A 16,525-nucleotide genomic window follows, 5' to 3' on the forward strand; every position below is an offset into this window, starting at 1 on the left:
AATACAATAAAAAGAAAGGGTGAATACGAATGAATGGTAATGAAGACTTATTTGTCTTCTTTTTTTGTAGGTGCACTGGATGATGCCCTGGAGTATATTGCTGAGCTGGAGGCAAGGCTGCAAGAAATGTCCATGGGGCCACAAACTGTCCTCAACAGGTTTTGTGTGTCTGATCAGACCATGACATATTATACTCGGTTTCCATCTCAAGAAGTGTTTCAAGTGTTTTGGGAGTCTGTTTTGCCCCTCAACACAATATATTCTTCATTGGAGCAAAGCACAGAGGATTGGACAAGAGGCGATTCCAACACCACGCCCTTCAAGGAAGATTCCACTCATTGATGAGTTTTCATCTACTGTTGTAGAGTAGCAACTGGCCTTAAAGAACAGGTCATTGCTGACATCTTCCAGGTCAGCACAGCTGAGATGGTACCAACTCCAAGCTGGATATTCCCTCTAGGATGTGGGACATTAAAGGGCGAAACGTCAAATAAAAATGTGACTTTTTTTTATATTGTAGTGATAACAGATGTATTCTAATATGCATCTTTTCATAATGAGCAAGTTTAACAGAGTGCAAATTGCAAAACAAATGTCTTACCAGCATACGCTCTGTAGAGTGTGGACTTGACTCCAGTCTTCCCCACCGACTTGGGTTTCTTCACCACCAGGTCACTCACAGCCTCTGGATGGATTCCCTGAGGCGAACAACAATACAGGAAATGCATATACTCTAGACAAATACTGAAGTGTATGATTTGAACAGAGGACACAACAGCACACATGGGTTCGAGGTCGGTGCCACATCTGTGGTTGACTGGTACAGGCCAGGGAAGGTGGAACCACATCAAGGCCCAGCTGCACATAATGCGCTGTCTGGAACAGCAGAGCGGTTATATGGCTACAGAAGCCTTTGCCCGCAGCACAGCTACAGCTCTGAGAGACCCAGTTGTCCAACAGCCTCCAGGGTGATCTGTGAACACCATAAGAATTGAGTTACTGAACTTAGTAGGTAGGACCTTGATATAAGGCCATTGGAAACTGGCAAGGAGCCTGCAACCGCAGAAAAGCCATGTACAGTTCCGTGCAAAACTCTTGGGCCACCATTACATCTGTTGTTTTAGCAATGTTATAACATGAACTAGCCCAGATGTTTGTCCTTTTAATGCACTCAACACATTTCCTTTATTTACGGCTTGTGCCTTAATGAAGAGGAAGAAAAATACATAGGTCTACTCTGTACAGCCACAACATTGCAGCAAGCTAGGTGGGCCAAGTCTTAAGCACGCTACTGTTTGTAAGAAAGAACAATGAAAATGATCTGAACTTCAGAAGAAGAGGAAAACTGCAACTGCAGTTGTTGGTCCAGACAGACTATCAAAACTAACAGACTTGGGCCAACGGGCCCTAACTCAGCAGAAACCTGTAGTATGTGGGGCTCCTCATCGAGCGGTTGCATCTACCTCTCACTACCACCTTTCCATCAACTATATTTGACACTTAGCATGTACATAATGTTAATAATATGTCGCTGATCGGAAGAAAACTGGTCAGCAAATAACTAGCTGAACCTATCCTTGGCTAAACTAATGCTAAAATGCTAACGCTACACACGGAGACTTCATAGCCACCATGGCTAATTATATTCATAATATTATAGTCTACACGTAACAAATATGATCATTTTACACACATTTCACACACAGACAATATTTCTGACGATTTATATGGATCGTAAATGGTTTGCTTGTCATCACAAAACATGAATGAGCAAGGCGGCCATTGAGTAGCCTACTGACAACAACAAAACACCTTAGACAACTTACCTTGATAATTGTGTACAAACTCCTCCACAAAAAACTTGTACCCCTTTGTCAGCCTGGGCTGTGGTGTTGCTGAGTGTGTCTCCACAATCTTCTGCACATCTTCGAATCGCAATTTGGGAATACCCACCAGGGAAGTGGCGAAGAAACGATCCATTTTTGCATTGACGGCAATACAAAAATGACTACGCCGGAAGAATGTTTACCCGGTGTGACGTCATTTCCGATTTTCGTGAGATAGGCCTTACGCATATGTTTAACATTGCGCATTTTCACCTCTGAGCACTTAAATATGTGCACACTTCTGATGAATGTCGAAATAAGATGATATATGTGTTATCTTTACGGATCTGGGAGCGGAGAAAGATTTCGTCGGTTGAGGGGGAGGGGGACGACGACATCTTGTCTTGTTATAACAAGATATTTATCGTGTTACATCAATTCTAAATACTTGTGTTTGTAAAGCTATGGAGGAAAGATTGAAACTATCGTTTGACCTCCTGCCTCTGGGAACATTCCCGGATGGCTTTGATAAGTCCCAGAAATTAAACCTTAGGAGGTATGCTTCAAAATTCAAGTTAAAGGCCCACTATGCAACTTCGGGCATTTCTTCGCTGTTTTCTTGGTTTTGGCACGCACATTTCTCTACACAGCGCCCCCTACAGCTTCGTAGTAGATATTTTACAACACTGTCGTAACAACTCGTTGACGACCCTTCCCCATGCACTTCTACGCGAGCCATGTGCATTTGTTTTCAAAGAAGCCGGCGAATGCGTGGAGCCATGTCCGAAGTAGATGTTCATAAAGTGTAGGCAAGGTTATACATTTTTAAAAGGGTGTATTTATATTGAAATAAACATAAATCCATCCTTTTTATAGTTGACGGGGAGAATTGATATCCTAGATTATAATTGTTTTATCTTAGGTTGAACAGAACCATCAGTGTAAGAGTGTTGGCCAACATAATAATCTAAATAAACAAGAACCTGGATTCGGGGATTCAGTCTGTAGGCCTATCTGCGGGACTAGACAGACGAACAGCAAAACACCCATGGAAACAAAGGTGTTGATATGGTCGCAAGTTCGCAACCAAGCAAGCTAGAAACATACAGGGCTCACAACAAAACGGTCGAGAAAACAATTTTTACAGGGCTCACAACAAAATGGTTGAGCAAACACATTTGTACAGAGACTATCAATATCAAGAATACCACGAAGACAAAGTTCACCCAAGGGTACTTTCAATTTCAAAAGCAACACGGCCAAGTCGGCGTCTGATTTGCAGTCTTCTTTTTCTTTCAGTTCACGCTATTCCTGAAAAGCTTGCCCAACGTTTACTCGTGTCTGGCCTCTCTGTCGGTCAGTCTCCCTTTTCTCTTCTTCTGTTCCTCCGACATTGGGTTTCTCTGTCTCTTTTTAGTCGGCTGATCTATGATGAATGTAACAATCCCTTAGTTACTTGTGTTTATATCGAGCCGGTTCCGTGTTTGGGGGTCTGTGCCGTAAAGCAATTCGTTACTTCGCGAGAGTGGGCGGCGGGTCGCCGGCAGAAACATATTCCTTTTCTCCGCCAAGATGCGCAAGGGGGAGTCGAAACAACGAACAATCGAACATAAATGTATAATAGAACCATCGCAATGACTCTTAGCCTGTTATATTCTGGTAAATCAAGCCAAAAAAGTTGCATAGTTCCCCTTTCACTCGTGTCTGATCTCTTTTCTGGGCCATTCTTCTTTTGTTCCACCGACAGTCGCCTCTTGGGTCCCTTATCAGTCGATTGATCCATGATGAATGCAACAATTGCCTCGCAACTGGCTATTTATATCTAGCCGGTGCCATGTTTGGGTGTGTGTCTGTGCCGTAAAGCATTTTCGAAACTGCAATCTGACTACATTTTCGAGGCGCGATTGGATACTTCCGCTGCGTCACATCCGGATTGTGTCGGTCCGAACAGAGCAAGTTACATATGCGCTTTTTCCTTGGAGAGGTGACATGGGGCAATGACACACCAACCAAACGACCCAGAAATGGTTGCAAAACCATCAGAATAACTCTCAACCAGCATAATTAATGTAATTTTGGCTGAAAGAGTTGCATAGTGGGCCTTTAAGATAGCTGGAGTACCGTATCTGGATAGACCAATCGCCTCTATCAAATAATGCTCCCACTGCAGAATCACATTATTTGAAACCTATGTAAACTAAGAATATGGGGAGCGTATTTTGATGCTTGTTTATAACGTCTTTATTTAAGATAGCTGGAGTACCGTATGTGGATAGACCAATCGCCTCTATCAAATAATGCTCCAACTGCAGAATCACATTCTTTTAAACCGCTACTCACCCAGTATGTACACTGTAAGAATATGGGGAGCATATTTTGATGCTTGTTTATAACGTCTTAATTTAAGATAGGAGTACCGTATGTGGATAGACCAATCGCCTCTATCAAATAATGCTCCCACTGCAGAATCACGTTATTTTACACTCACCCTATGTACACTGTTGATGCTGTTTTATAACGTATATTGAAAATATATTCCAGCGGTACAGTATGTGCAATGTACGTAATGTAAAAAAAATAAACACAAAAAAACCATCAATAATCAATTAAACTAAATAAATAACTTCAACAAGAAAAGTTTAGCAAAGTATTGTTAAAACTTGTATATGTTTGTGAATGGGATTATGTGTGTGTATATGTGCAATAGATAATAATTATTCAAAAGATCCAATGATAAAAACCACCATTAGGATCTCAAATCTTTATTTTATTTTAAGGCATTTCTTGCAAATATATACTGCCTTATTTTCATGGGCATATTGGGCACACTCAAAATGTGGCCACCGACTGCACAATCCACACTGCACCTACCAAATAAAACAATTAAAAGAGCATTACAATTTACAATGAGATACATTGTATGGTATTATGCACCCACATTTTTTAGTCAATTAATAATACAAAGCACATATTTTACGTTATACTTTACCTTTTCAATCATGCTCTCATCTGCATTTTCTTCGGCAAAGGAGCTTCTGGTTCAGAATGTGAGGGAAAAACAGTTTTTGAGATAGGAAGGTCCGCCCTGAAATTTGAATACCTTATTCTAGGGCCTAACTGGGACCCCCGCACCGAAACTTGGCCCGGTTGGACCCCGAGGGCAGGAAGGGGGGGCCTGCCCTCGGGGTCTGACCAGGCCAAGTTTCGGGCAGGAAGTTGCCCCCCCTCCCTGCCCTCGGGGTCCGAACGGGCAGGGAGTTGCCCCCGCAAGTTTCGGTGCGGGGGTCCCAGTTAGGCCCTAGAATAAGGTATTCAAATTTCAGGGCGGTAGGACCTTCCTATCTCAAAAAGTGTTTTTCCACCACATTCTGAACCATTAGGTCTTGCAGGCAACACTTCTGAGGGGCTTTGTCCAAATGACAGTCCATTTGGGAAAACTTTTTTTCTCTAAGGGCTAGAACTCCAAATCTCGGATATGTCGTTCTCGGGGCCCCGGGAAATGTGTGTGAACATTTTAGCATCCCTAGCTATCCCGAAAAGGCCGGAAAAGGGGCATGACCTCCAACAGTACAGTAAATGTACATACCATTTTTTGTGGGATGGAGGTGTACATTTGTGGCTTAAGGTGTGTAGACACAGCTGGCCTATGGCCACGTTTTTGAAGTCTGGGGTCAAAAGGTCAAAAGGAGCCGGCGCCACGCCGCTTATGAGATAACAAAAAGTTAATGTGTATTTCTCTCATAACTTTTTGTCATTATTAAAGAGAGGCCTGATTCTCACAATGCATGTTGGATGGCTAGGGTGTAGGTCTGGGAAGAACTTCAGGCCAAAATCTTGCAAGCGAGCCGCTGGGTGAGGCGCAACGAGATGGAACCTTTGCTGAGTCATTTCCTGTAGGGCTGGAGCCACAGGTTGAAGCGTATGCGTCTTTTGAGACCCCCTTTGATATATAAAAGACCCCAAGGTACAGCTTACTTAAATGTTCTCGACTCAGCCACCTATTGCATCATTTCCTTTAGGGCTTCGGCCTCCTAATTGATCATTGTAGTATAATTGAATGTCCTCTTTCATAAATATGATACCTCCACCACTGGGACGTGGCAACAATTCTCCAAATCCATATGGGGAGGGGGGGGGGGTGCTTGTGGACAGTAGGGGTGTACACGAGACATAAATAGGAAGCAAACTCAGGAGAAGGAATGACCTCTCACAAATATTTATTTAATAAACGGTTTCAAATAACCCTGCATCGTTAGAGCAATGAGCTTGGTGTTTTGCTTTAAAAAATAGGTTATAGAAGAAGTCTAAACTGCAGAAAATCAAAACATCCAAGCTGCCTTTTAAGGATGCCTTCGAATATCTGTCTATTTTTTAACCATCGGACCCTAGTTTACGACAAAAACAACACAATTGACGGCAGCTCCTTTGCCGCGTGATTTTTAGAGCCATGTAAGGATTAGAGGGGGCGGTCGATAGCAACCACCATAGCAACCATGACGTCAAGTGACTGGATGCAGCCCCGTTGAAAAATATAGAATACCACCCTACACACTCAGGAGATTAATGATATTTAAATTATTATGACCATGAAGTCTTTATTTGCATGGGTTTACATTTCGTTCTGTGTAGCATGGAGAAATCTGAGAAACACTCCCATTCAGAATGCATTGGTTTAAATTTCGTTCTTTGGAGCACGGTAATTTTTATTTATTTATTTATTTTCAGTTTTTGAGGAGGTGCTTCAAAGATGCAAATTTTTCTGCAATAATCCAAAATCCAATGGAAAAACCCGTTGGCTTTTTGTCAAGGGAACCCCGGGCGACGCTCACTTCCGGGTTGGCCAACATACAGCATCCCTCCACCACTCTATACTGTAAAAACACATGTTCAAGTTGAATGATGATAATGGGGGGGGGGGGGGGGGGGGGGGGGGGGGGGGGGGGGGGGGGGCATACAAGTCTTTTGGCCATTCGTAGTGTTGATCAGCAGAGAAATAATTTGTCCGCAAAGACGGTGACGTTGCTTAGCAACGGAAGACGCTGGGGTTGGCAAGTCACCGGACTACTACCCATGCAAGTGAACGGAGCGTTCCACAGCATTGAGAAGACCCGTGTAATAAAGGCCTATAATATTTCTGTTTATGGCATAGATTTCTCCTCAGATTAGGCCAATAAACCAATGATAAAATAAAAATAAAAACGCTCGATCAAAGGCCCGGCCCGAGGATAGTGGTGGGATATATCTGCCCGAACCGGCTCGGGTCGGGCCGAGAATCAGAGAATCTAAACACTGACTGGAACTACTTAGCAGATGTCTGTAGGCCTATATCAGGAGTTAATGCACGCCCTGCAGCCAATCAGAATACGAGTATTCCCCCAGACCGTGGTATAAACAATATTATTCACGAGTTATAATCAACCCCGGCCTACACATCAATATTAATGATAACCCATTAAATACGGTATGATTTCTAGATGTCATGGCAACGTTCGCTCGCGACACTGGACTTGCGAGGCATCGACGCAGACTTTCATTCACATAGCCAAAAACAAGACAATAGATGGCTAGATAAAATAAACATCCAGACATACAATTCTAAAAAGAACAGATGAAGCAGCTACCTTTTTTTTTCCTTCGCGGCTTGCCTACAGAGCAGCGCACCTGCATTTAATATATCCGTGAATTGTCACAATTTCTCAGAATTAAAGGAGAAAGTAGAAACGGGTGGCCAAAAGCTGTCATATTGTTAGTTATCACAGACAATTTTAAGTAGAAACGGGTGGCCAAAAGGCAAAAGCTGTCATATTGTTAGTTATCACAGACAATTTTTAACAATAAATGTTCTGTACGGAGCTCCTTAAGGGACATTAGGGAGAACGCTCCCGGACAGAACCTTAGTTTGGAAGTCGTGCTTAGTGACACGACAAATACTTCCAATTGAAATACATGAGTTTGAAAATTGTGCTTTTTGACGCAACATTTTTGAAAATACGTGTCCCTGATCACGTTTCAATAGATTAAATAACGTGACAGTGTCACGTATTTTCGTGAGACCGGGTTGGGTGCTCAGTCGGATTCTACGTCTCTATAATCAAGAGTTATTTTGGAAGCAGCCATAAGTATAAGCCTAGTTTAGATTTTGAAACCTATTTGATGTATCCATCTAATGTACAAGGTATCAGTTTTTGTCACAAGTTCACAGTGTCAAGGAATATGAGAATGTTTCAAAATTATTATTTAATTGTTTTGCTGTGCCTCTTCTTTAACTCCACAGATGAGAAGCAAGCCAGGTGTGTCCGGCTGCGTGAATCGTTCCAGGACCCAATGACGGAGATCCATCTCTTGTTCTACCAGTCGACACTGATAACTTTCACAAATTTCAACCTTCTATTCCAGCGGCAAGACCCTTGTGTCTATCTACTTCATGAACAAGTACATAGCACTTATTGTTGTATTTAGTTTTTTATTTGTAGTTGAACTCACAAATATGTAAAACGTTATTTGTATATTATTCACGTCACTATTTCAGAGTTCCTTTAGCCCTGTGCCTTCAGTAATTGTATGAATAGGGATAATTTACAAGGGGGTATATTGTTTAGGGTAATGTGTGAGAGTCCGTATTTTCGATAACCTAATACTTTTAGTTCTATTTGTGTATTCAAGATCAGGTTGTTCGTCAAGAAACTCCTGTCCAAATTTCTGAAGCCAGGAGCTTTTAGAGAGGTCAATGTGGACACAGTGGACCTCAGGGACGAGGAGAGCCAATTGGTAAATATTAGGAGTGACAAAAACAATGGTTTGATATAATGTTTGCATTGTCTGCAGGTCTTCTGTTACTCTAAGCACTAAATTATCCATACATAACTTTTCGATTCTCAGCTTGGTGTTGGCTTCACAACGAGGACAACGTTAAACCGCCTTGTGGAAGCAGGTGATGTCTTCATGGACTCAGCTAAAAACTTCCATCTCGCAGCCAGGAGCTTTTTTGTGAAGGCAGTCGAGTACGCCACAGCTAAGCTCCCTTTACATGACCCTGTGCTGGAGCATTCAAGGTTGGTGGACTTCGGACAAAAAATGGATACCACCTTGGATGCTCTACTTCGTTCATAGGTATGGATGCAACCATCTGGGCTGTAGAGTGATATTGGTTCATTCTGTTTCTGTTGCAAAGACCCTTTTCTCAAACCAGTATATCTCTGTTTAGATTCAACCATCTCCTGCCCTACAACAAACCAAGGGAGCAAGACCAGCTGAATGATGAGTTCCTGGAGTTTCAAATGATGGAGGAGGAAGATATACCTGCATCCATCTGGGGGGAAGCGGTCATCAGGACAAATGAGGATGGGGAGTACATTGGCTGTTCTTTAGTTGATGCTCTGAAGCTAATCGTTAGCTGCTTACTATTATTTAGTTGATGCTCTTAAGCTAATTGCTAGTTGCCATCCTCCTGACCGCGAGGTCAACAGTAAACAATCCAATTCCTCAGTAGGAAATTAATACAATGATTGCTTTTATCCATGACAACAGTACCACCATAGAGTCACTCGGCATCTGAAAACACACACACACACACACACAGGGCCGTAGCACCAAATCCTGGGCCCCTATACTATAGGTACTAATCGGCCCCCCTGCGCTAAGTTTTTTTTTTTTTTTTTTTTTTCCATGGGCCCCCCCTCTGCCTTGGGCCCCCCCACAACTTTCCCCTTTGTCCCCGCAGTCCGTCGGCCCTGCACACACACACACGCACACAAACACTCCCTGTAGCTGCCGCTCGAAATACGGCAATGTGTCACTATGGCAACACCGTAAGTAAGAGTACAATTGTCATTTTATTTCTAACTGTTATTTTATTATGTTTATTTTATTACGTTATATAAGTTAATGATGAAACTAAATGCAGTCTAGTTCATGGTTCTGCTGTTAAAATTGAAATGTCTAAAACAAAATGGATGGAGAGGTATTAAGGGAGACGAGAGAGGACTGTCTACTACTGGCTAAACAGGCGTAAATGGTAATTATTCTCAATATTGAGACTTAAGTACCCATGTATTAGCAACCAATCTGTGAAAATAATGTATGTGAAAGGTGTTTTAATTTGCTGCAGTTTTCACGGTGTTCCGTAACTTTGGAGAGAATAAAGTGGTTGTGGACATCAGTAAGAGGCGTACATCGCATTTAACCAGGGTAGATACAGTGAAAACGTGTCCTAATCCATCACGAGGCTTCATGAGTGCAACGTTGCTTCACATCCCGGCAAAGAGGAGCGGCAGTGTCTACATCCTGCATGGGGCTACGAGCTACCGGCTAGGAGCGGGGACTGCCCGTAATTCGAGTAGGGTCCAGCTGCAGCCCCGGAGAACAACACTCTGGCGTGACAGAACACCCGTGACAGAAATATTTCAACTTTGACACGAATTTCGCGTGATGACAGCCAATCAGAGTTCAACACCGTGGCCACTGATTGACATGTGTAACGTAACAGCGTTCAACCGTCAAACTCAGTGCAGTGCAGTCCGGGGTGAACTACAGCATGGAGGAGAAAGTGATTGTTGCCGTTTGCGACTCTCGGAACTCTATATATAATAGTATATGATATAATATAATATAATTGTATAGATAATATCACGGCCAAAAGCTCTGTGCGCCTCCGGATGGCCGTAGCGCGGGGATTGGGCTTCTCAGGGTTTGTTTACCGGCGTTGGGTTCGGCTATGGGTTCCGGTCTTGTGTGTGTTCCAATGGTTTATTAGGTAGGCCTATCTAATAAATCTGTCTTCGTGCGCGCCTATCGCATGATTTTAGACTCTACGATTTTGGTTGAGTATGTGGGCATTTTTTCAGTCGCAATTGGTTTGCACATTTTTAAAAGTGATGGGGACAAAATTCGTATTTCAAATAGTGGGGGGGACATGTCCCCCCGTCCCCCCCGTAATCGACGCCTATTGGCGCGTTTCCACTGCAGGGTGCGGAACGGATCGGTTCGCTGAGGTGCGGTACGGGTTGCGTTTCCACCGCCAAAAGTGGGCGTGACCCGGACTTAGCCGTACCCGTTTTGGCCTCGTTTTCAGGACTCCTCCGCTGGGGTACTGAAAACGAGACGAGACGCCTGAAAGGGTCCCGGGAAATTCTAGCTACACACCCCCTCCGTTGATTGGTCGACAGAATCATCACTTCCGGGCGTCGTGGGGATAAAAACAAACAAACAGTAGCCTCGAGGTATTATTCTTTACAATTAACATGTCGCGTAAAACGCTTGCTTGGGCGAACAAGGAGGTGGAGACGTTCGTCTGCATTCTTGGGGAGGAAGACGTTGTTTACATAGCTGCCGCGGCGATCGACATCCGGCCTACCTTAAAGGGTACTGTCGGCGGTGGAAACGCTCACTCGGAACTGAGCTGGGCTATACCGCCCCCTCCCTACCGCACCGTTGTGTTTTCCGGGGCATGTAAATACTGGGACCAGAAAATAATTACTTTCTCTCCATTGAAACCCTTTCATATTTGTCGATCTCATAGGTCCCATGGGCTCTACCGGAAATTACCAGTTGGACTGGATTTGACCTGTGTTCGAGAGATGCTTCATGAATCACCTCCAGAGTGTCAGCTCGTTGACCTTGTGTCTCTGAATGAACCCTGTGTTGAACAGGGTTCATAGCCCCAATCAACGACTCCACAGAAGATTAAATTACATTTCATCACAATGCATGAATCTGTCATTACATTTACATTTAGGCTACTTAGCAGACGCTTTTATCCAAAGCAACGGTTCACATACACACACACACACACACACACACACACACACACACACACACACACACACACACACACACACACACACACACACACACACACACACACACACACACTCTGAGTCAACCATGCAGTGCAACAGCCAGCTAGTCGGGAGCAGTTAGGGTGAGGTGTCTCACTCAGGGACACCTCGACACTCAGCTAGGAGGAGCCGGGGATCGAAACAATTTTTGGGTTACCAGCCAACCCGTTCTACCTCCTGATCTAAGCCGATCCCCATTACTTATTAACTGCAAAAAAACATTGTATCATCTATGTAGGGTTAATCTGTCATTAAAAGCCTGCTTTTATATTCATGTAGCTTCCAATACCATGTTGTCTCCTATGCAGCGACCGGCCATGACTCCTGACTCCTGACTCCTCCCCAGCCGTAGGGCGCGGTGTGGGGGCGGGGCTTGGCGACCGAGGTGTTGTCTTACAGAGGGCTGCGCCCCTGACTGGTCCCCCAGCAGACAGACAGAAAGACGGTCCTGGCAGGTCCCCCAGCAGACATACAGACGGTCACCCAGCAGACAGACAGACAGACGCCCCTGACAGAGGCCCAGAGAGAAAGACAGACAGATGCCCCTGGCAGAGGCCGAGCAGACAGACAGACAGACGGACGGACGGACAGACGGACGGACGCCCCTGGCAGAAGCCCAGGTGATGTTCTGAGCGTCCGCGTCCTGCCGTGGGACCGTCGGTAAGACGATAGGGTCAGACATGAGCACAAGAGGCGTGGCTACATCAGACAATATGGATTTATATATAGATATCGTTGTTGTTGACATGGTCTATGGCGTCCTTTTAAAAAACACTGTTCAGATGCTCAGATAAAATGCCCTCTATCTCTATCTCTCTCCCCATCTACCTCCCTCTCTCTCCCTCCCTCCCCTTCCCTCTTTCTCCCCAACTCTCTCTCCCTCCCATCTCTCCCTCTCATTTTCTCTGCTCCTCTTCATCTATAACTGTCTCGTCGTTATCCCTTCATCTTCTGGACGATTTGGGAATGTTGGAAGTGCAGATAAAGACCTCCTGTGGCATGCTTTTAAGTGTGTGTGAAAGTGTGTGTGTCTGTTTGTGTGTGTGTGTGTGTGTTTGTGTGTGTGTGTGTGTGTGTGTGTTTGGTGTGTGGATGCAGAAATGACTATGTGTGTGTGTGTTTGTGTGTGTGCGTGCATGTACTGTATATGTGTGTGTGTTTGTGTGTGTGTCCAGAAAAGGCTGTGTGTGTGTGTGTGTGTGTGTGTGTGTTTGTGCGTGTGTGCATGTTTGTGCGAGTTTGTGTGAGTGTGTGTGTGTGTGTGTGTGTGTGTGTGTGTGTGTGTGTGTGTGTGTGTCTGTGTTCGGTCTTGTATAACAGAATTTCTCTCATGCTTCTGTGACTCCGGACCCCTCTCAGACGAGCCGTGACTAATTAATCCCAACGAATCGGGGAGATGGGCCTTAAGAACCCTAATTCATCCAACAGGGACGACTCTGATCCTCCCTAAACCGCCCCAAACACACTCCCAGAGTGATGAGGTCACCCACATTCTGAGAAGAATGTGCTGTTATTGGTCATTTTAGGTTCATTTCAAGAGCATTGGCTAGTTAGGAGGCACTAGTCTGAAAACCTTATTCTCCTATGGCTGCCATGTTGGTAAACAGGGTGAGGAACGCTTCTAAAATCTTTGGGGGATTCCTGCAACCAAATGATAATGCATTGTTAATTTTTGTTAAAAAAAGGTATCAATAAATAGCTTTCTATTACCTCAACACAAGCAACAAGGCACAACTAAGATGCAGTAATAGGATCATAGAGGGATGAATCAAGGGCTATAAATGGCCTGAACTTCGTGGAGACGTTGAGACCTCTGAGAAATCAGTTGCTTTTCAACCGTTGACCTGTCGCCTGGGCGTGTCCTCTGTGGAAGGGGCGTGTCCCGTGTGGAAGGGGGAGTGTCATGTGTGGAAGGGGCGGGGTGAAGAAGTGAACAAAATCCTCGTAATCTTTGGTGCACTTTCAGTACCGAGGACAGCGACAGGGAGGGCTAGAAAAGGGTTTAAAACATGGTATTCCGAATAGGATAAACGGATCAAGGTAACTGTTTCGTTTAACATTTAACTTTCCTTCAACAAATTAATTCATCACATTTTTCTTCATCTGTCCTTTCCTAAAAAAAACACACTCGCTCGCTCCTGTAGGACCCGGTTCGAATCACAAATCAAGTGGAAAATCGTAGGCTATTTTTGAAGAATATTTTCAGAAGAAACGAAAGTCAACTCGGCTGCGACCATGAATGGTATTATTCCCATAAACAGAACCGCCCTGAACTTCACGGGTCTGGGCCAGGGGTTCCCGTACCTCACGGTGACCGAGGAGCCTCTGTACCGGCAGTACCGGCCGGCGCCCCGGGACCTCATCCCCCTGCCCCGGGCGGTCCTCTACCTGCTGATGGCCGCCCTGGTGGTGGTAGGGGTCGCCTACGCCATAGTGGGACATCTGATCAAAGACCTGGCCATCGACATCACAGGTGAGGACCTTCTCTAGACCCAATCAACTTTATTGATAAAGCGCTTGTCGGGCAAATCAGCAGCTAAATAATATATCGTTTAGAATAAGGGTTTAACAAATTTAGGTAAAACATTTTCAATTTGTGATTTGAGAGGCTTCCTCATAGACTGTGAACTGGAAAGTACAACACTTACATATATAAGTAAAATAAAAAGGAAAGAGATAAATACAGTTATAGACTTTTATTTTGAAGCTTCGTAAGTAGTAGAAAAGCCGAGCAACACCTGCAGCCCGCCGCGTTAGAGCTCCGTGGTTCCTCCGTGAGCTCCGAGCAGATCCAACACGCCCTTCCACGGCTCCACCACCGACCCTCTCCCGGGGTTCTCGTTCTGTTCACAGTCTTCAGCACCACTTGGTTGTACCCGTATTGGACGCAAACTTTTCACCTAGTTCCCCTCGTCTCCCTCGCCTCCCTCACCCTCACCTTGGGGATGCCCTTCTCCGTTCCTTTCAATAAATCCTCCAAGCATTACGTTGACATACTGGTGGCCCAGAAAATCAGATGATCTTCTGAAGAAACCAGAACCTCCTCAGGAGACTCACCTAAGAATCAGTGTTTCATGCTTATATCATTAATTTTAAGGCCAGATACTGTTTATAATCCTCCTAAGGGTCAATTCAATGTACTGGACTTCAGGGTCCTGGACCCTAGGACCCTGGGGTGCAGGACCTTGGACCTTGGGGTCCCTTCGGGTCTTGCACCCCCGGGTCCATCCCATCATAATAAGCTCTGTGTGTCCTGCAGAGTGCGTCCTGGGCCCCACTGGCGAGGAGGAGAAGGAGCAGCAGGAGGTGAAACTGCAGCACAGCGCCCCCTGCCCCGCCCAGTCGGTACTGCAGCTGGCCCACGGCAACGCCTTCCACGTGTGGGACACGGACAACATGGTCATCTCGCTGCCCGCCGCCGATGACAGCGCTCCCTGCAGCCCCCTGATACACGGCGCCATGCCCTACATGCCCTCCTTCTTCCCCGGCCACGGCCACAGCCCCCCCCATCACTACACCGGGCTGGCCTCGCCCCCCTCCCCCACCAGCCCCCAGCCAATCAGGGATCATAGGATCTAGACCGGGTGGATCCGGTCTACTCTGGTCTCAACGCACATTTCTGATCTCTGACTTCCTGTGAGGGGTGTACGTCGATACAGTTTGCTGGTCCCCCGTGCAACAATAATAACAGAGCCCTGTCCGTTCTGACCAGCTGTGACGCTGTGTGAGGGGGCGTGAGTGTGAGGGGCTAGGAGACAGTAGAAAGTCGACAGAAAGATACTTGCAAACAAATGATTGAAATCAATTGACTCATCGATTGACTACAGATGTGTCCGGGTAAATTGATGCTACGCGCTAGTTGAAAAGTTACATATTGCAGCTTTAACTTCCGTTACGACATGCTTGGGCAACACATGCAGACCTGTTGAGGCCCAGGGGATGGACGAAGACCAGCAGCTTGTGGACTGGGTGTTGTGATAAGATGGTTCAACATGTGACTCATGAATACTGATGTATGAAGACACAGACTTGTGTACCCTGGTGCGAACACAAAGAACAACATGGCTTCTATGCTCACTATGCTCCACGTTGAGATGTTCACCATTACACCAGTAAACTATTATTCTAGTCTACTGTCAGTGAACTTTTGGTTGTCATATATAAGCGTGTAATGTTGCGTAGGCCTATGTGTACTAATAATGTTCAGATTCCAGCGTGTTTAGTACATATTCATCATTTTATTGTAGTAAACACTACATTCATGGAAAGATATTAAAAGTATTGGACGCAATTATGATACAAGTTAACTTTTGTTTGAAAGTGCACTAAGAAAGCAGATACCAGTAACTTTTGCTGCTACCCTTTCCTGTTGTGATGTTCTACAACAGAACAAACAACCCCTTTATGTTGTCCTGCTCTACCTTACACACGGTAGTGCAAACACCATGGACCCTCCCTCTTCTGGTTTAATGTTATTTCAGGACTTCAGGGGGATTAGCTCAGCTCAGAGTTCCAGCGTTTCACCGAAGATCCAAGCCTAATCCTACGGCCGCTCACCCAGTGACAAGATCCCCATTCTGGAGGGGAACCACTCTGGAAACCTCTTGGCCTTGGCTAGTTCTGTCCCACAGAGACAGAACAGCTCAGTGACTTCATGAGCCCAGTGACTTAAGTCTCACACCTCCTCCCTTGTGATGTAAACCTGGAGAGCAGAGCACCACCAAGCAGTCTCAGAGCTCCACCCGTGTGCCTGTCAACACCATACACACACGGTTTAGTACCTCCAGGTATACCTGGAAGATAGCCAATCGTAATCCCAAACCCTGAGAAACTCAAGAATAGACTGACTGGTAAATCCTTAGA

General features: G+C 45.2%; 1 protein-coding gene and 1 long non-coding RNA gene across 2 annotated transcripts; one reads left to right on the forward strand and one right to left on the reverse strand.

Moving 5' to 3' along the window:
- Window positions 1–362: 362 nt before the first annotated feature.
- On the reverse strand, window positions 363–2,006 carry LOC115533371 (uncharacterized). The gene is made up of 3 exons (XR_003974181.1): window positions 1,827–2,006; window positions 602–973; window positions 363–456 (listed from the first exon to the last, which is right to left on the reverse strand). It is a non-coding gene; the product is annotated as an uncharacterized LOC115533371 (long non-coding RNA).
- Window positions 2,007–13,627: 11,621 nt separating this feature from the next.
- On the forward strand, window positions 13,628–15,953 carry LOC115561504 (uncharacterized). The gene is made up of 2 exons (XM_030381629.1): window positions 13,628–14,135; window positions 14,922–15,953. The coding sequence occupies exons 1-2, from the start codon at window positions 13,898–13,900 to the stop codon at window positions 15,239–15,241; spliced, it is 558 nt and encodes a 185-aa protein (XP_030237489.1). The 5' UTR covers window positions 13,628–13,897; the 3' UTR covers window positions 15,242–15,953.
- Window positions 15,954–16,525: the final 572 nt, after the last annotated feature.

The sequence above is a fragment of the Gadus morhua genome, chromosome 2 (genome assembly GCF_902167405.1).
Source record: "Gadus morhua chromosome 2, gadMor3.0, whole genome shotgun sequence".
NCBI lineage: Eukaryota > Metazoa > Chordata > Actinopteri > Gadiformes > Gadidae > Gadus > Gadus morhua.

Coding starts and splice junctions, on each gene's coding strand:
- LOC115561504 (XM_030381629.1), top strand. CDS start 13,898: ATGAATGGTATTATTCCCATAAACAGAACCGCCCTGAACTTCACGGGT. Junction 14,136..14,921: donor CCTGGCCATCGACATCACAG/GTGAGGACCTTC, acceptor TGTGTCCTGCAG/AGTGCGTCCTGGGCCCCACT.